General features: G+C 45.9%; 1 protein-coding gene across 1 annotated transcript in view; it reads right to left on the bottom strand.

Moving 5' to 3' along the window:
* WWC3 (WWC family member 3) overlaps window positions 1-21,127 on the bottom strand; it is a gene marked incomplete at its 5' end in the record, with an annotated part of 657,764 nt that overhangs the window by 274,515 nt on the left and 362,122 nt on the right. Inside the window, one exon of the mRNA XM_078658903.1 lies at window positions 13,493-13,642. Within this exon, the coding sequence (XP_078515029.1) occupies window positions 13,493-13,642 (150 nt within the window). The remainder of the gene's footprint in view (window positions 1-13,492; window positions 13,643-21,127) is intronic.

Genomic DNA, 21,127 nt, shown 5'->3' with positions numbered 1-21,127 from the left:
CTCCTCACCGAAGCTCCTTCTGGAGATTATGGCCCGTTGAGAGGTGGTGCGATTCCGGAGGAGAAAACCGGTAATCAAATTGCATCAAATTGCTTCAGGAATTTTCTCATATTGGGTATTCTCGATTGTAAGTTTGTCTAATAATATCTCCGGGTGTGTTTGATTTATACAGTTAGAACTCCCCATTCCTGGGTCTTTTGAAGATTTCACTGTGGGCCTATGTCTTCCCTTCCATCCACATTTAGTATGTACATCTCAGTGGCCTGCAGGTAAACGTCATGTGATATCATAGGGTGGGAGGTACATGACCGGAGGAACCCAAACCAACACAATATTCTAATAACTATTCATTTGTCTTTTAGGGTATCATTGCTGCACATAGAGAGGGATTTAAGTTTGGATATCCAGGACATCTGCCCCAGTGCCCTAGGTTTTCTTTCTTGTATGTGCTAATATGTAAGAGGGAAGGGTTTGTGGAGTCGGCCCATATCGTCTCTGTGAAGCCTTTCTGTGGATTATAAGGTAGGTTCACGGAGTTCTGACATCTACTCCCTGTCCACACAAAGTCGGCTAAAGTCTTCTCTAGTTCTCTGAAGGAGGTTCTAGGAATAAAGATAGACAACGAGCTAAAATAATACAGAAGTCTTGGAATCATCACCATCTTAATTAAAGCAATTCTGCCCCTGACATGACGTGGTAGGGTCTTCAAAATTGGATACTGCCCCTTAAAGTACATATTGCCGCACTTAGGGTTCCCCCTAATAAATCCTCTGTGGTATAGTAAATATCAACACCACAATAACAAGCAATTGCGAAGCCAATCGGTCTTGCTCATGCAAGAGCTACTGACCTTGCCAATATGGTTTAGCCATGTTATACATCAGCGTAGCGGTTGTTCAGCATGACTAAAGGTTAGTGGGGTAAATGAAAGTAGAGTGGAGTATCGTAAAGTAGAGCATTATGTAGTGGCGTGGAGTGGTACAGAGTAGGGAGGAGTGGGGTGGCGTGGCGCAGAAAGGGGCGAAGTGGCGCAGAGAGGGGCGAAGTGGCGCCAAATAAAGTAGAGTGGCACAGAGTAGAGTAGAGTGGCACAGAGTAGGAGGAGTGGGGTGGCGTGGCGCAGAGAGGGGCGAAGTGGCGCCAAATAAAGTGGAGTGGCGCAGAGTAGAGTAGAGTGGCGTAGAGTAGAGTGGCGCAGAGTAGAGTAGAGTGGCGCAGAGTAGAGTAGAGTGGCGCAGAGTAGAGTAGAGTGGCGCAGAGTAGAGTAGAGTGGCGCAGAGTAGAGTAGAGTGGCGCAGAGTAGAGTAGAGTGGCGCAGAGTAGAGTAGAGTGGCGCAGAGTAGAGTAGAGTGGCGCAGAGTAGAGTAGAGTGGCGCAGAGTAGAGTAGAGTGGCGCAGAGTAGAGTAGAGTGGCGCAGAGTAGAGTGGCGCAGAGTAGAGTGGCGCAGAGTAGAGTGGCGCAGAGTAGAGTGGCGCAGAGTAGAGTGGCGCAGAGTAGAGTGGCGCAGAGTAGAGTGGCGCAGAGTAGAGTGGCGCAGAGTAGAGTGGCGCAGAGTAGAGTGGCGCAGAGTAGAGTGGCGCAGAGTAGAGTAGAGTGGCGCAGAGTAGAGTAGAGTGGCGCAGAGTAGAGTAGAGTGGCGCAGAGTAGAGTGGCGCAGAGTAGAGTAGAGTGGCGCAGAGTAGAGTAGAGTGGCGCAGAGTAGAGTAGAGTGGCGCAGAGTAGAGTAGAGTGGCGCAGAGTAGAGTAGAGTGGCGCAGAGTAGAGTAGAGTGGCGCAGAGTAGAGTAGAGTGGCGCAGAGTAGAGTAGAGTGGCGCAGAGTAGAGTAGAGTGGCGCAGAGTAGAGTGGCGCAGAGTAGAGTAGAGTGGCGCAGAGTAGAGTAGAGTGGCGCAGAGTAGAGTAGAGTGGCGCAGAGTAGAGTAGAGTGGCGCAGAGTAGAGTAGAGTGGCGCAGAGTAGAGTAGAGTGGCGCAGAGTAGAGTAGAGTGGCGCAGAGTAGAGTAGAGTGGCGCAGAGTAGAGTAGAGTGGCGCAGAGTAGAGTAGAGTGGCGCAGAGTAGAGTAGAGTGGCGCAGAGTAGAGTAGAGTGGCGTAGAGTAGAGTGGCGCAGAGTAGAGTAGAGTGGCGCAGAGTAGAGTGGCGCAGAGTAGAGTGGCGCAGAGTAGAGTGGCGCAGAGTAGAGTGGCGCAGAGTAGAGTGGCGCAGAGTAGAGTGGCGCAGAGTAGAGTGGCGCAGAGTAGAGTGGCGCAGAGTAGAGTGGCGCAGAGTAGAGTAGAGTGGCGCAGAGTAGAGTAGAGTGGCGCAGAGTAGAGTAGAGTGGCGCAGAGTAGAGTAGAGTGGCGCAGAGTAGAGTAGAGTGGCGCAGAGCGTAGAGTAGAGTGGCGCAGAGTAGAGTAGAGTGGCGCGGCGTAGAGTGGCGCGGCGTAGAGTGGCGCGGCGTAGAGTGGCGCGGCGTAGAGTGGCGCGGCGTAGAGTGGCGCGGCGTAGAGTGGCGCGGCGTAGAGTGGCGCGGCGTAGAGTGGCGCGGCGTAGAGTGGCGCGGCGTAGAGTGGCGCGGCGTAGAGTGGCGCGGCGTAGAGTGGCGCGGCGTAGAGTGGCGCGGCGTAGAGTGGCGCGGCGTAGAGTGGCGCGGCGTAGAGTGGCGCGGCGTAGAGTGGCGCGGCGTAGAGTGGCGCGGCGTAGAGTGGCGCGGCGTAGAGTGGCGCGGCGTAGAGTGGCGCGGCGTAGAGTGGCGCGGCGTAGAGTGGCGCGGCGTAGAGTGGCGCGGCGTAGAGTGGCGCGGCGTAGAGTGGGGCGGCGTAGAGTGGGGCGGCGTAGAGTGGGGCGGCGTAGAGTGGGGCGGCGTAGAGTGGCGCGGCGTAGAGTGGCGCGGCGTAGAGTGGCGCGGCGTAGAGTGGCGCGGCGTAGAGTGGCGCGGCGTAGAGTGGCGCGGCGTAGAGTGGCGCGGCGTAGAGTGGCGCGGCGTAGAGTGGCGCGGCGTAGAGTGGCGCGGCGTAGAGTGGCGCGGCGTAGAGTGGCGCGGCGTAGAGTGGCGCGGCGTAGAGTGGCGCGGCGTAGAGTGGCGCGGCGTAGAGTGGCGCGGCGTAGAGTGGCGCGGCGTAGAGTGGCATGGCGCGGCGTAGAGTGGCGTGGCGCGGCGTAGAGTGGCGTAGAGTGGCGTAGAGTGGCGTGGCGTAGAGTGGCGTGGCGTAGAGTGGCGTGGCGTAAAGTGGCGTGGCGTAGAGTGGCGTGGCGTAGAGTGGCGTGGCGTGGCGTAGAGTGGCATGGCGTAGAGTGGCATGGCGTAGAGTGGCATGGCGTAGAGTGGCGTGGCGTAGAGTGGCGTGGCACCAAGTGGCGTGGCTCCAAGTGGCGTGGCTCTAAGTGGCGTGGAGTGGAATAGTGTGGCAGAGCGCGGCACAAAGTATATTGTTCCAGAATAAAGTAAAGTGGTACAAAGTAGAGTACAGCGGGTTAGAGATCAGAGTGGCTTAGAGTGGGTTGGCACAGAGTGCAGTGGAGTTGAGTTGAGTGCCTTGAGTGAAGTGGCTTGGAGTGTTGCAGAGTACAGTGACGCAGTGTGGATAGGCATAAAGTGGAATAGTGCGAAGTGGTGCATAGTAGACTACAGTGGTTTGGAGTGGTGCAAACTAGAGTGGAGCAGGGTAAAGTGAAGTATGCATGGTGTGGTAGCATACTGCCAATACAGACAACACATCTTTAAGAAAATTACCATTACATTTGCACAGACATACAGTTTACTGATAAAAATTAAACAGAACCCAAACGATGAGTGGAAAGGTCATCACCTAGTGCATTGATTTGTTTTGAACGTATAAAATGATTTGTTTCCACCACACTTCAGAATGACTAAAAATGCGCTTCATTTGTGTTTTTCTCATGCCGATATATTCTGAAATATCTGTACAGTTCATTTACATACATTTTAATGTTGCTGTGTGCCAGAAAAAAAATAACATTGTACAGCCTTTTTTAAGCACAATCCCAGTAACATGCCTGGTTGTTGCATCCTCTCAGTATGAAGTCAGAAAAAGAAAAGTAAACACCAAGCTCCCTAGAAGGTAGAGCCTGACATTTAACCTTTGTCTTTGAATGCACAGCAAATGTGACAAGGTAAGACCAAGATTTAAAGCCCAGTTTACAGAAATTGAGTAATGGTGGAAGAATACAGTAAATACAGCTAGGGCAACGGAAGTAACAAACTCAAGCTGGATAGCCTAAAACAAAAAGCCACCAAATAGAAAGCAAGCAAATGTAAGTTACAAACCACAAAGTCAATGGTGAGCAATGAACGAAATGCATTCCCAGGTAAGCTTTCCAAATGTCCCCAAGATGTCGTTAGCAAACCAAACAGCTGTGTTGTCCGGTAGGCTTCAACCTAAAACTCGATGTGGTTTCCATCTATTTTCTCAAGGGGCAAGGAACTCCGGTTCTAGTATTCTGAAATATCAAGACAACACTGGTTTTAACCAGTTAGTCCAAAATCAAGATAACTTCCCATATTACTCTATGTAGCCTATTGTGGGCTCAAGTTCCTCTTGCCAATTTTTCAAGAACATTAGTAAATCATTCGTGTTGGACTTGGCCCTTTGTGGCGAAAGTTCCTTAAACTTTTTGCAGCAATAGGCTGACCTGCATCTGGAGTGTAGGGGGTAGGAGTAGCCCCTGGAGATGAAGAGGCCTGGGCGGCTGCCATAAAAGAATGGCTCCACCCCATGCTGAGTGGAGTAGCCCCTGGAGGTGAAGAGGCCTGGGCGGCTGTCATAAAAGAATGGCTCCACCCCATGCTGAGTGATTGAGGAACCAGACCCCACTAATCAAAGGAAGAAGGTGTCACTGGCAGGGAGGCACCGAGAACTGGTTTGGACAGGGGTCAGTGCCCCCCTGAACACAAAGACTTCAAAGACATTTAGGGGTAAAACGATGACAGCTGAAACCCCTGAACGTTGGACTGATCAAGACTGAAAAGGATTGAAACTGCTTCGTGGTCAAGAGGAACATCTGTCAAGGAAGAACAGCTGAAGAGAAAGACTAACCCTTGCTGTATGTTCTGGGGCTGGCCTGCAGTTTGCTGATTTATTTAACTAAGGAGAGGCTAAGGGACTTTGCTGTGTGCTGAGTTCCCCTGCTTGAAAGGACTTTGTTGTGTCCCGAAGTAACTTGTCTCCAAGGGCCAGAGGAGAGCTGGCTCCCTGTTGTGGAAACTCAGGAGCAGCAAAGTTTCCAAGTGTGTCTCAGTGGTGCTGTGTGAGTGTACTTTTTGCAGCCTGAGACCGTCGTAAGCATTGCCCCGGGACTGTGTGGCCCGAAACCCAACCGAGTCTCAGCGACGCTTTGTGCATGTGCAGCCTGAGACTGCGTGGGGTCCGTGGTGCTGTTCGGAAAGTGCCCTGTGACTGCAGTGCCCCCGCAGCTGTGAAGTTGTTGTGGCTCGAACCGTCATCTGAACGGAGGCTAGGGATCAAAATCGCCGCCACCGGCCTGAGCCGCAATGTGCTGAATGATTTCGTAAAGCTAAGGAAGTCGGGAGGTAATCTGTTCGCAAGAGGAATCTGCCCAAGATCGTCAGCAACGGAGAAGGCAGCGCCATAACCTGTCCGGCTACAGCGTCGCCTTGTATTGGAGCTGCGTTGTCATCTGGAGCACCCAGCAGGACATCCGACGAGCGGGGTGAGAGAGAGAGTAAAGCAGCGCATCCCACAGGTAAGGCTTGGACTCTGGTCGGGAGCCGCGAGCGTGTGTGGCCTTGGGAGGCGTACAGGAGTGCTCCCGTCTCTCTCTCGCTGCATCGCGTTAGACGCACTGAGTCCTCTAGCGGCCCGGACCTGCCCGGAAGCACCGGGGCCGCCCTCGGAAGTTCAGGACTGTTGTCTTTGGTTGGAGCATAGTGGTGCCCGTGCTAATCGCGTCGAATTGGCCTGGTATTATTTCTGAATTACGAACAGCCTTATTACTTGCATTAGGGATTGTATTATTCCTGCATTATGAACTGCTATATTACTTGCATTAAGGAGTGCGTTATACTTGCATTACGAACTTCCTTATTATGTGCATTGAGGATTGAATTATTCTCGCATTACGAACTGCCTTATTATGTGCATTGAGGATTGAAATATTCTCACATTACCAACTGCCCGATTACATGCATTGAGGATTGCATTAATCTTGCATTACAAACTGCCTGATTACTTGCATTGAGGATTGCATTATTCTTGCATTACGAACTACATTAGTCTGACAATACAAACTGCATTACGAACTGCATAGCATTGCACTAGGACTGCATTTGAATATCGTGAACTGCTCATTAATACTGCAAGAACCTACAAGAGTTTGCTGGCCTAATAACCAGCAAAGTGAAATATTACGAATACGCATATGTTGGATTTTTATCGTTTGATCTTGCCGTATTTTTCTTCTTGATAAAGATACCGCTATTTTCATATATCACTGTGGTGTCCATTTGGGGTGTTATCACTGTGTCACTGGGAGTGTGGTTGCAAATACACATTGCCTTGAAGATAAGCCTGGCTGCTCGTGCCAAGCTACCAGGTGGTGAGGAGGGGTTATCCTTTCCCTGACTAGAAGCAAGGGTCCCTATTTGGACTAAGGCAACTGCCTCAGCCAACTAGAGACCCCCAGTTCTAAAGATATGAGTATAATCATAACAAATGCAGGCCATCTACCAGTAAGATTCCTCTTGCTCAATTTTCTCTGTGTAGTTTGTCTGCAAAAAAGTTAAATGGCCAAGGCAAATAGCATAGGAGACAATGAGGTACCATGCCATTTTCTACAATGTATTGTGTATGACTATGAAATCACCTCCCTGTCATATCACTGGCCATCGAGTTAGAATATGAGTTTGATCCCCCCTAATCCAGTCCTCTCCCATTCCCTTGTGCTGAAGAACCCCAGTCAACAATTTCTACCTTAAGGAATCAAATGCCTTCTCTAAATCCATTGCGAGAAATGTAGCCTTTGGGCATGTTTTCGACAGATGCATCATCTACTATTCGTAAGGTAAATTGCTGTAGTACTCACCTGTATAAAGCCAGATTTCTCCACAGCAAGGTCATATGGGGGCTCAACCCGAACACAAGAACCTTGCTTAAAATCCTACAGTCAAGGTTCAGCGTAGACTATGTTCACGATTGGCTCCGCGGCCGGTTCAATTAAATTGAAGAATCTGCTACATCACTACTACACTAAGTGGTAAGCCTGCTTGCACCTGTTTAAAATTGTTGTGGTCAATTATTCAAATATCTATTGCTCAATACTCATACACACCATGCTAACTGTTATAGGGGGTCATGTACTTCTGCCATCTACCACGATTGAGCAACCTATGATTAAGACAGTTTGTCAGCCCACCAGTTTCTCTCTCATACGGGGGTAAGACAACCATTTTCTCGATAACCCACAGTTCATTAATACCTCAAACGTCAATCTTCAGCTTACTGATCAGTACCACTTTTGTATTCTCACATGTGCAGCACCCGACCGGGTCCCCGTGTGAGTATTCCCATTTCCCCTCCCAATTTACAGGTGTCTCACTGTCTCACGAGGCTCAACAATCGCCATCAGGTACTCATTATTCCATCCAAGTCCTTTTTTAAGGATCCTAGTTGAATATAGCATTCAAAGCGTATGCCTTCTTTTCTTATCATTAGATTGTCCCCATATCCCTTGGTCCTGAAGAGACCCTGCACTGTAAAAGGGTCGAAACGCCATCGACTATTTGAAAGTGAACCAGTTTAACAGCTATAACTATTGTACACAGAAGCTGGAGTCATTACTAAGTTAATCTTTGGTCGCCTTTTTAAAAAATTGTGGAAACCAAGCTGTACAGGTTACATGTTTTTTACTGTTTGTTTTATGGTTCCATTTCATTTGGGGACACAAAAGCACTATTATTTTTTCTTGGTCTGTGTATATATCAATTTGAATTTTACAAATCTGATCAAAAGAATTAATGTGAACATAAGGTCTGCAAGGCCCTCTTTCTTTCTGACCTCACCTTAACCCTTTTTTGTGATTACGATTGTGCATTTGAATATTATTATAGATTAGCCTAACTTTCCGCTAGAACCATTGGTTCGTAAGGAGTAGGGTGCCTATTGTTCTTGTTTTCGCCATATAAATGAAATAAAGCACCCTCTGCTGTACAGTACACCACCACCGGACGTCACTGATGAGGTGTGTGGCCATATAGAGGAACAAGACCAAAGACAAAGCTGGAACATAGGGGAACCCAATATAATGTGTTCAGGCGGTACTTTGTTCCTTATAATACCACACCGTAACCATTCCCACAAACTGCTTAAATTCATGGTGTGTTACTCTATCATATAAAAGAGATAGGATGTTAGCAGACATGAAGAATAAAATCAGAGTCTGTAGTATAAATTAAACAGACCAAAAGCAGTTACATCTTTGTTGCAAAATATATTAGAATCTGTTTCATATCCATTCGACTAAAAATAACTGTAGCTCACAATGTGTAAAAGCACCCAGAGATTTTATTGTTTCTATAATCGCCGAAAGCATGCAAAAAATAAATATGTTGCCATAAATATCTCCTTTCTGCAGATCAGTGCCCATCTACAGCAAGCATTAGCCAATAGGTCTCGCCTTTGGGACCTTATAAGTGTTTAGCCATGCAACAGTTGATGTCGTTGCACCAAGGTTACTGTACTGGATAACTAAACACTTTTAAGGTCCCAAAGGATAAACCTATTGGCTAAGCCAATGCTTGTTTTTTAGGTCTCGCCTAGACGAAAGCAAAAAGCGAAGCTTTTTGCTGTCTAGGGAGACTACTTATGTCGCCACTTTCCAGGGATTCCGGGGAATGTGGACAGCAGAGTGTTACGAGCGTCTCCTGCTGGAGATTCTACCTCGTGAGCGCGCACGTCGTCACTCACGCATGCGCACAAACAAAGGCATCCACACACTGCATATACACACACGCACCCCCCCTTAAACATACACACGCGCACACAGAGACAGACGCACGCACAAACACACTCAAACAGACACACACACACGCGTACACCCCACCCCCACTCACCCCTCCTCTCACTCAACTTACCTGTTCTGGCGGTGCACGGCGGCGGCTCCTTCTCCCGGGTGGCGGTAGCGCTTTGCGGGGCTCTCTCACCACATGAGAGCCCCGCCTTCCCCATGCGCCCGGCCGCTCTTCACCCGGTCCCCCCATCTCGGGACCGGGACTCAATGCGGAGCCTTCGTGGCTCCTCGGGCAGCTCTCTCTGTCTCTCGGCGCGATGGGGCGGGACTTCCGGTTGGGGCCGCGCTGGCATTGGCCGGCTTCCCAACCGCTTCCGGGTCGTCGCGGGCAGCGCGGCGGCCCGGCACAGCCATGATGCGTATTGTTTTCGAGGCGTGCTCACCAGAGAGTCATTGTGTGGGTGATCAGGTGACCATTCCTTATTCTGGCAGTCCGAAACCACGGGTTCAAACTTCAGTTCATCAACCAATAGTTCTGCTGTTGTTAGCAACAAGAGCGAGATTGCTGCTAAATGTGCTGTTTTTATTTTTCGAATTAATTCAGAACTGAAAATCGGGACTTTATGGTTTGTACTTAATTTCATCCATATAACGGAAACCTAGTGGTGTTTCGTTACATGTTGCATCTTAAGCGCAAAAGCATTTTTTTTTGTACTTTTACTACTGAGGAGCAAGAAAGACTTTCACAAGCAAACCACTTGGCTGTAAATACTGCACCAGGAAGGCATGTGTACAGCAGGTTATATAGTACAATCTGGAAATCCCTGGCGCCTGCATAAGGGGCCTGAGGGGGCGAGTCCACCAAGAAAGGGCAGGCAATGAATGGCTAGAGATGCCCAAAGTGGAGTCAATTATTTTGAGGCCAGATTATCAGTGTATTAGGTTTATAGCGGGCAAACCTAGTCACAGAGTACTGACCTTGCAGTTTTAAGTGGAACTAAAGAGTCCTTATTCTTTCCGCTGATGACTGAGCATTCCTGAGACTCATTATGCGGCAGCCATTTTGGCAAACTGTTAAGTACTGCATAAAAATAACACCCCCCTCTTGCACCGTATTGTTTAACATATATATTTTGTATTACTCGTCAAAGCAAATGTTCATTCAATCCTGCATTACTATCCCGATTTCCCCCGGCATTTAGCCATAATCCGTAAATGCATCAAACAAGTATTGGGTCCGATAGCCAGTTCCATATTGGCATTGTAAATTGCAATGCCTTTTATTTTTGTGTTAATTATCAAAACAGATAAATAAAAGGCATTGTCATTTACAATGGCATTAGCTTAAACTCGCAAATGCGAGACCTATTGCATTGCAAATGCTTGTTAAATAATGGAATCATAGTTTAGTGTATGACAAGAACAGCCTGATGTAAGACAATCTCCATGTGAAAAGACAACATGATTTTCACTGTCATGTAGAAATATTAAACGGCACACGCAGGGGCTAATTTGGATGTTTAAAGCTCAACCGAGTTTTCGTCTCTAAGATCGGAAAAAGTTAAATATTTTTTTTGTGGCTATTATTCTTGTGTTCTAAGAGTAACCATTCAAAGTTTCTCACAGTTTTATGATCGCTTTGTAAGCATGTGTTCCTTTTGTTACTTTCCATTTTGGAGCTGCTCTCAGTACTTACAACAGCAGCATGTATGAGGGGGAGGGGGGGCGGGTTGGTGTTTAGACTTGTTACAACAATTAAGGTGAAATGAAAATACTAACATTTTATTTCAATTCACTTCTGAACAAAAATAACATGGCAAGATTTTATGTTGTATCTTTCTACTTTAGTAGACTAACAAACATCACGGCCTGCCTATCTCAGACATCACTTTCTGCCACGTCACAGAATATATGGCAGTCAAAATAAGTAGAAAGCTGTTCCATAATGCCACAAATAATACTGATGGAAGGATGTTGTGTTTGGGAAATCAAGGACTGAGAAATTAAACCGTAAACGTAGGGTCAATAATATTGTATTTATGTGAAAACTGTGCGCCCCTTTAAACGGAATCATAAATTAAGACTACACTACTATAAACGGTCCAGAGGAGAATGTCCAAAATTGAGACTGTGCAATTATTTGTGTAACATATTCCCAGTAGGCAAGACTTGATATGCCACTCTTAATATACCCGAGAAGGAATACTGGGTAATTCGAAAACAGCTCATGGCAGGCAGGATCATGGGAAGTAGGCACAGCTAAGAAGGTTTTACTTGATTCATAACAAGTGATGAGAGATCGTTTGTGTGCAAGCTGTTTCCAATGAGGTTGTCATGCATACTACTATGTGTTAGTGGATTTAAGTTCTAGCCTCGTCCTCTACACAACCTGGGGCAAGATCAGATGTATAGTGTATGGAATAAATAATCGTTGACAATAATCAAATTTGCTACATTTTCAACAGTGAGCAAAAACGTAGTCGCTAGTTCGGAGATAGTTTTACTTAGGCATTGGCCCAGAATCACTTCCATATGTCAGTCTATCTGCCGTTTTACCCACCTGGAGTAGAGACTCAACAGTCCATATTCCTCCCAGTGAGATCTCACCCACAGTCCAAAATATACATAGTAGTGTTCTAAACAGATGCCAAAAGCATGTCAACTCCTCGTCAGCCATAAGAATAAAATGTGAAAAGAATGCAATGCAATTGCAAACTATACATAAAAGTAACTCTAAAACTGCCAATCTGTCGACACCCTTGAACAGTGATGAGACATGGTATGCAGTCTCTACCCCTCTACTCTAGTTCAGATACCCCTTGTACCAGCACCCCACCTGCTGGTACGCCCCAAACATCAGAATGGAAAATCCATTCCTCCCATTGTCTTCCAATTAAACTCATATACACTTCTAATTCTTTCAAATACATTCGTTAAACGGCTAACTAGCCAATAACAACTGGTATTGCCTTCAGTATTCTGTAAACAGAGAATGTCACTTACAGCACGGTGTCTGGTAGGAAAGTTGACAAATGTGAGTGACTGAGGGCTGGCCCTTTGCTGCGGACACTGCCCAAAGAAGTTGGCACCACCAGACAAAAAAGGTAAGCCAACTCAGGGAGGAAAAGGACTGGCCGCATTAATTGCATGGTCGTCACCAACTGTAGGTACCGTCATCGTCCCGGTGAAGTGGCAGAAAGTATGAGAGGAAGCTGCTTGCATGGTGTGACAGGCACAATACAATTTGACGAAGGGTGCAGGTGGGCTTGATGGCACCCAGCCACAAATGGTTCATGGCTGTTAAGTCAGGTTTTTAAGCATCGGCAAAATCTGCAGAGATCAGGCAGGAGGAGCCTGGCGTCCAGCGGCAGGTCATACCTCCAGTCCTGCTCCCAGGAAACTGTGACCATCCACCAGGAGAGAGAGGTTTAGCTTTGGGTAACGAGGGATGAGGAACAGCGTGTCCTTTGATTAAAGGCTGAAGACAGCCGGGCTGCATTTCAACAAGACGATTCATACACCTGAAGGGCCCTGAATAGGCGGCAGGTTGATATTGAGAGGAGGGCGGACTGCTGCATAGTGCATTAGGCCCTCTGGACACTTGCAGTGTGGTGTCTCTATCTAAGTGACTTGGGCAAAGAAAACTTAGAACGTGTTTTTATGAAGAGCTCCAGGTTTGGAAATTTCACGGAGGAAGAAAGTTTAGCAGAAACGTTTGATATGCGCTTCAGGCCTCACGCAGTGTAGAAAGCGCTACGTAAACCGCATATGTGAGGGATTATACCTTGAAACTGAAAATCTAGGAGCTTTGTAACTGTGAGGATGATCAAAGTGGCAAACGGTCACACACACACTCGTACTTGTGCTGGCCTCCACCTTGCGGGAGCGAGCAGCAGCGGCGCAAGAGCCGTATGTTTTGAATTGGCACGCCCACCGCTGATCGCTCCCGCAAGGTGGATGCCAGCACAAGCACGAGTGTGCTTGAAAAGGAGCAGACCAATTTCTAAAGGTCATCTCCTAGAGCAGTGCATGCGCGCTGCCTAGGCGAGACCGAAAAAAGAGCAAAAGCAGAAAAAAAATCTATAAGTAGAACGGGAATCCAGTACAATGACACTGTGAGTCAAATGCTAGCATATGAGGTTGCTTCGGGTCACAGTTCCAAATCTTCAAAGGGTCTGACTCAGACTTTCAGCATTCCGAAATCAAGAAGATGAAAGCTGGTTTTAACAGTGTGTACTTATAAACCAAAATGTCAGCTGTAGAGCACCATGGAAGGGAACAGTTAGTAATTAACAGACTCCTTTGCCTGGATATGTTGAAAAATGCATGACAATTCATTTTAGATTTATTTGCCAACTCTTGCAATGGTATTTTGTCCAATTGATTAACTGCCAGGAAGACTATTTTTGCACAGCAATGTTTTGAAGTGTGCCACATGGTATAGAAAAGAAATAAACAAATGAATGAGAACTAAAAACAATTTACCAGCGCACAGCGGCAGCACTTGAAACACTTCAGCCAGCCACATACCTCTCCAATGACATCCGTCTGACAGAAGGCATCGCAGTACTGCTGAGGTAAGGTGGAATTGCTGAGCGTGCTGAAATTCTGTTGGAGATCCTGCAGAGATTCCGTGAGGGAGCAACTATTCCTGAATCCATCTGTTATCTTAGCAAGGCTCTGAAACAAAAACCACCCATATGTTGAGTACATTTATAGCATAAGAGTGCTATTTTTATTTATGAGATTAGTATATATTGTCTCAGAAATGCAGACCATAGCGGAGCAAAGTATTATGACAAACACGAGCAAGCATGTGCATACTCTGCATTAGGGACTTCCACCAGACTGCCAGACACCTACGCTCTGCATCACTTTCACACCCCAACCCTGCATGAACAAAAGCGCAGCAGGAGGTCGCTCATACTCCTACATCGCACCCAATTCATGAAACCACCTCCCTCAACATATCAGATCCTTCTCCTCACTTCTGGAGTTCTGAAAGAATCTAAACGCTTGGCTCTTTGAATAGTGCTGGGGGGATCACACGCCTACCCAATCGCCTGGTTACCCTCATGGGAACATAGCATATAACACATCAGATAACATAACGAGTGGGATGGAAAGTTGTGGGGGGACTGCAGGGAAGAGGGAACTCAACATTCAGGAGCAGAGGATTGTGTTGCGCTCGAGCCGACTACTCTGTCGGTGAGCAAAAGTTAAAAGATGCTGGCAGGGGGCAGGCATAGTTGAGAGATGGTGCTAGAAGGGGGTAGGCACAGTGCAAAGGTGATGGCATTTTCCAGGAATTAAGCCAAGTAGTATGGATCGGTGCCGAAAACTGGACCTTACAAGGGAATGGAGCTGGGGCAAAGGGGTGAAGAACTTTGGGCGGGCAATGGGGTCTCACAGCACGGCGCAAGGGACAGTTGTAAAGCAGTACAAGCAAACCTGCGGCCCCAAGCACGATGAACAGTGTCCTGCTGTCATGTAGGGCCACAAAACCAGGTCTTTTTAGGTCACAGATTTTGAAAAGTTTAGAATTAGGTCTGAACTCTTACTAGTTCTGAAAATTAGAGAAGCACGTTGAATCCATCCAAAATATGCTCAAGAAATGGAGAACATTTTATATGAAGAAAGGAGAATTACAGAGCAGCAGTGGGTGTTGGTGCATGAATCGCTTTCACATCCCTGTTAATTTGAAGACTGCTCATATCAAAGTATGGGAGATCAGATTCCTAGAGGTCAGTTGACGTGGAGTCCATGCATCAAGTTTGTAGATTGCTTTTTCCATATGCTATCCCCATCACTGGGCAGGTATTGTCGACAGCCAAGTGAACAGAACAGCTACTGGTTACTGTGTATGTTTTGCAGACGGGAAAGAGGCAGGGAGCATCCAGGGGATGAGATGTGCTTTCTGAACAATACAAAGAGTGTGGACTGTGAGCAAGGCAAACCTACTTCAGGAAGGAGCAGGAAAGTACAAGAAGATGGTGAACAATGGTGCAGATAGGGAAGGGGGCCAAGCATCAGCAACTATCAGAAAGTGGTAAACTGAGTACCATGCAATTGAGTGACAAGACTGCTAAATTATGGCGCTTACCCATGACGGAGGCGCACTATCACGTGGTTTGTAAAAATATTATCATTTTGTGTGCAGTTGGGAATAGTTTTAATATAGAAACGAGATGACTTTTAAAAGGCTGTTTTGTAGGCAACCCCTGTGTTCTAGGAGGCTGAATGAAACATTCATAGAGAGAAACTGATGTGTGCATGAGCAGTCAATCCTGTCAAAAAGTGTTGGGAATGACATTCGAGCTACGAACACAAGACATCTTTGAATGTTGTCTGCCGGGTATCAAACTAAGAAAAAATTGAGACGGTGGCTTGCTTGAATTTATACCAGGCACTAGTACTTACTTTGGGACGCTATCCATAAATTTGTTTGCTCACAATGCCACCCCACAAGCCATGTGCAAATCCACCCTTGTCCTGCTCCAAAAGAAGCAACCCACTCAACTTCTTGCCCAGGATCCCTCTGAACAGAAGACAAGCAAACCTTGCCTGGTTTCAGTCTACTCGGGCCTCATCAGTAAGGCGCAGCTTGAGTCTTATGGCAGAGTGAGCAAAGGACCCATGCCGAAGCATACCCGTCACACTTAGGGCAAGGGATAGGACTGCTTGAATTCATTTCAGCCACTAGCAATTAGTCGAGCCACAATCCAATCCATTGCTTTTTTGTCCACCAAGCCAACTTTGAGAGGAACCAGTCATATGTAAATCAGCCTCTCCTGCAGTTCCAATAGGGAGAGTCATGCTGGACGGGTCTAGAGAAGGCATGTGTAAGACATTAACCAGGCTAGCAGGGACAGCAGCTAACCTTTAGTGGTATAATTGTGGACTGACACTATTAATGTAACTGCTTGGCGGTATACATTAAAAAGATATCAGAGAGCCATAGGGGAAGTGCTGAGCAGGCATGGATAATCAGCCAAGGAAAGAGGTTTTAAGTTTATAATGGGAAGCTATGGTGAAATTATATGCAAGAATATTTGGTAATTGAAGGAGACAAGTTAGTAAAGCTTTAACACAGCACATAATGAAGGGAGGGCACATAGGGGATATTTGAGGGAACATTTGACTACACAGAACTTTCAGATCTACCCTGGAGATTATATATGGGCATGACATTTACGGGTTAATAAAGAGGAGGAACCACATCACATGGGCAGGATGCTAGCAAAAGGTGTCACGGAGATGAGCAGAGTCAAATGTATATGTTGCATGAGTAAAGGTGGGACTGATTTTGTTGATCCACTAATTGTTACTGCTGGACAACACTATGTAGTAGTAACTACTAAATATCTGAATAAAAGACAATAGAAAAGATTTATAGAGGAGCCCACATAACGAAACAGTAATTTAATTTTCCAGAAAGTGTTTCACAAAGGAAGGTCACTTAAATATGGTTAAAAATATTGTCTTTGCACATGAAAGAATATGTCCATACAAAAAGGATGTCAAGTACATACCACATTGTGGTTTTATTAGGAAACAACGAGGACATGCGCCTCCTGCTTAATGGCAAAACAAGGTTTCCAGTTTTAGACGTAAAAGAGAAGAATTGAGGGCAGTGCTTAGAATACGGGGGCTAATGTGAGTATTCAATCAGAAGGAAAGCTGTTAATGAATGTTTTGAAAAGAAGGTTTACGCGATACAAAAGGGATGATGGACGGAGCGTTTGAGCCAGAAACCGGTCCTTGGATGCTTGATTGTGGTCCAGGAAAGACATGGCTTGGCAGTTCGGGCTGGACTGTTCCCATGAGGCACAGGGTCAAGGCTGATTTGCATATGGCCATGTCTGACCTGGGGTGGTGTGGAGTGCAAAAAAACGATGGGTTTAGGCCCAGATCTCTGTACTGGGGTGAATGTATGACATTGTTCGGCATTCTGTCCATCAATTGTTGTTTTGCATTTGAAAAGAAGGTTTAAGCACCAAGATTAGGGAGAAAGATATGAAGTGACAAGAGAGAGTGAGAGTTCTGTATAGCATTTAAAATATTCCATTCCAGTTCAAAGTTGACATCTATTTCTTTTGATAACTGTTATAGTACGTTTGCAGGCTGAAAGACTAGAGGGACCATGTCCTCAAGGGAGGCACGACCCTGTAATGAACAAACATTAATCTTGAAAAAAAGAAAAAAACTAAACAAAAAAACTCTTGTGTCCTTGAGCGAGAGTGTTTGGCCGAGCCATGTGTGGATGTTCTCTAATGTTAACGGTAGGAATTTACTCATTAAGCTCTTGGTTTCTTTCCTGAAGCTTGCGTGGTTGGGTAGCCTTCTGATGTCTGGAGGTAGTGAGTTCCATATTCTCGGTGCGGCACCTGAGAACGCTTGGTTGTAAGTTTTTTTTTGCAGAAAATCGGTGGGTTCAGCACTAGGTCTCTGGCGCTCCTTGATTATCTGTTTCCCCCAGAAATCACCAATTTCTGTTCTAGGTATCTTGGTGACTTGAAGTGTAGAGCTTTGTGTGTTATGCACACCAGTTTGAGCTGAATTCTGGCTTCATAAGGTAGCCAGCTCAGTGCTTTGAGGTGAGGAGAGATGTGGTAGAATGTTTGTGACCCTGTTATGAGCCTTGCTGCTGCGTTGAGGCAGGCTTCTAGAGGTGCTGTTGCAAGTTTGGGGAGTCCAGAAAGTGTTGTGCGTATTCGATCCTCGAGATTACTAATGCTTGAACTGCCATTTTGAGGTCCGCCGTTTTGATGAAAGGTTTCAATTTCTTAATGTAGCTCAGGTGAAATCTTGCACTTTTAGCCAGCGTGTTAATGTGTGACTGCATATTTAGGCTTTGGTCAAGCGTTATTCCTAGAGATTTGGTTGAATCTACAGTGTTCGGGGTGCAGTTGAGTGTGGTGATCAAATTGGTCCATTCTTTTATAATGGGCGGGCTTTTGGTGGGGGAAATTAGGAGGAATTCTGCATTTTTTGCGTTTAGTTTAAGTTGATTGCTTGTTAGCCATTGCATCGTCGCCCGTAGAGTATTGTTCATTGTTCTGATCTCCTCTAAGGAGGAGATCTTAATGTAAATCTGAGTGTCATCGGCGTACATGTGGAAAAGGATGTTGGCACGGTGGAGCATGTCCGTCAGTGGTTCCACATATAAGTTGAATAGTGACGGGGAGAGGGTTGATCCTTGTGGAACCCCTCTCTGGATGGGGGATGATGTTGACAGGTTCTTATTCACCAGAAATCTTTGTGATCTGTTCCTCAAGTAGGACTTGAATCATTCAAGAACGTTCCCGGAACAACCCATCCTGTTCTCCAGATGTTCTAGCAACATTTAGTGGTTAACGTGGATGATAAATCAAGCAAGATTAACAGACATGCTTTGTTTTGGTCTAGAGCAAGTAATGCGTTGTCTATTATGTGCAGAATTGCCGTTTCTGTACAATGATTTGGTCTAAAGCCTGATTGGCAATCGTATAATAGTTGGAATTAAATTTCGTGCTGACTTAGCTGGGCACATTTTTCAATCAATTTAACTAATAAGGGAATGTTGGATACTGGCCAAAAGTTGTTAGGTTCAGCGGGATTCTCGGTCAGTTTTTTATGATGAGAATGACTTTTCCCATTTTTAGACAGTCTGGGAAGGATCCTTGAGTCAGGGAAGCATTGACTATCTATGTCCAGATGGGGATGATCTCTTGGTCTATGTATGGCATAAATTTTGCAGGGAGTGGGTCATTAAAGTGATTGTTAGTCTTAATGGCCGATAAGGTTTTTAGGATTTCGTTTTGGTCATATAGCTCAAAAGTGGAACAATGAGCTTAGTTTTTGGGTAATGAATTGTTGGGCATGATGGAATATTTGGTTGAGAGGCCTCCCATGTAGATGCTGCTGACTTAAGCTCTCATTCCAGGGACGTGGCCTTGGATGTAAAGAAATTTGCGAATTCCTCACAGCTAATTTGAGATTTTGTTGTTTCTAGTGCAGATTTGTACATTATGTTTGATTGTTGTTTAACCAATTCAAATAGTTTCCGAGGTCTGTTTTTCGTATTTTCCAATTCCGTTCTGAAGAATAATTTTTTTTACTTCAGAATATTTTTATTGTAGGCGCTTCTGGTTTTTCTTAGCAGGTTTAGCTGTGGAGATGATGGTAGCGGTCTCCATTTCCCTTCTGCTAGTCTCAGTTCACGTCTTTCTTCTTTTAGAGTGTCGCTGAACCAGGGTTTTTTGTTATCTTTGTCCGATGTTCGTTTTATTTAACGGTGCAATAGTGTCCATTATCTGTGACATCTTCGCATTGTAGTGTCCGTGAGTTTGTTGGCGTTTGTCATATTTCTGGGAGGGGGAAGATCTCTCCTGCATAACGACGCCAGCTTCTCCTTGTCCATGTTCTTTGTGGTCCTCACCCATTGTTTGGGTTTGATTGGTTGAGTGGTTCTTTTCTTTAATACTCTGGGAATTTGGAAGGTTATTATGTGATGATCTGACCAGTCACAAGACATTAAGGTTAAGCTCACAGCTTTATTTTTGGATATGATCCAGTCTAGCAAGGAGCTTTTCAATGTATTCAATGTACACATGTATTCATTTAGATGAATGGTGATTAGGAAAAGGCATAGTGGCTTAGGTTTTAGCATGAATATTTCTCTCACCTGACATCATGGGTCAAATGGTTTATTTTTCTAAGACAAAAAAATGGTTTGGATGGTATAAATGGATGGTGTTCACAGCCCTCTCAGAGATTTGCAGCTCCTTGCAGAGCAGCATTAAGACCATTTTCTCACAACCATCTGTACAGAGACGGGCCAGTCTGTGAACTGGAAAGAAAGATGAAGTTCAGGTACACATATGTCATGACAAAAATGAAATACTGAACCCTCAAGACGCAAATCCTTGGTGCTAAAAGGATCCTTAATAAATGCACCATGTAGTATTTGATCTAATATTTTTTAATGCACTCTGTGCTTCTTTGACATTTGCTATATTAGTGGTTTTTACAATTATTTTGTTTAATTTATTTTCCACAAGATTTTTCTTAAAATGAACACTTATAAATAGCTGTGGATTTCTTGTGTGGGCACATGTTAGAAATGGGGTCTGTAGTTAGCAGAGTTATGCAGCTTGTCCAAGCAGGGACTCTTTCTTTTAGTCAGGGTAAGGGGATTGATTACACATCTAAAATAACCACTGCTCACCCCGGAGTAGCTTGGCATGAGCGGTCAGGCTTATCTCTGAAGCAATGTGTAAAGCATTTGCACAAAACACACAGTAATATAGTGAAAACTCTACAAAAGGACACCACGTTCGTTAAAAAAACATTCTATATTTCTCTTTGTAAAACAAAACCAAAGCGATACATAATCAACATACAGTAATCAAAATATGAATATTGCAAAAAATAAAAACTCAAAATACAGTTCATCTACGTTGATAGTTCACAAGGATGGGTTTATTTATTTATTTATTTATTTGACGGAGGTAACAAATCCAACAGTACAGGCTGACCGCAGCATCGTAGGCCTGCTACAGTGTCAGAAGAACCACAAACAGTACCTTGGCAATGCAGGGCATCGCAGACCTTGCGATGAGCTCCGAAGATGCGCTGGCTCCGGAGTTCGGTGCAGGAGTAGTCGGGCCCTTGAAGTCACACGCATTGCAGATCGAACTCCGTGAGGTTGAAGTCAGGAGAGTCGGCGGGCAACGGGCTGCTGTGCTACGTGGAGCAGTGAAGCGTGCGGTGCCCTCAGGTGGCGATGCAGGCAGCGGCATAGTGACTGAATCCAGCGGCGTCGGTGAGATCAGGGCTGCAGTATGAAGTGAGCAGTGCGCATTGCGGTGCTGGAAGGTCGCAGTGCAAGCAGGGGCGGCGTCATAGCTGAAGCGCTGCAGTTGGTAGACTATCTAGAGTCGATGGCACTGGTGTCGGTAGGCAAAGTCTGTGGTGTGGGACAGTGTAGTGTGTTGCACAAGTTACAACTTGTGTAACGATATATCTGTAAGAGACATTAATTAGTGATAGATTCCTTACCTTAGAATATCCCCAGGCGTCAGACTGGATCCGGAAACTTTTTGCGTAGCAGTACCCTTGCGCGTCGGTAGGCGTCGTGGGCGCTGTGATGACGTCGGAGTACTTAGACGCCGCCTCCGCGTG

This window comes from Lissotriton helveticus, chromosome 8, assembly GCF_964261635.1.
Source record: "Lissotriton helveticus chromosome 8, aLisHel1.1, whole genome shotgun sequence".
Taxonomy (NCBI): domain Eukaryota; kingdom Metazoa; phylum Chordata; class Amphibia; order Caudata; family Salamandridae; genus Lissotriton; species Lissotriton helveticus.
Note: the sequence above shows the minus strand (reverse complement) of the source record. Positions and strands in the feature narration are given on the sequence as shown.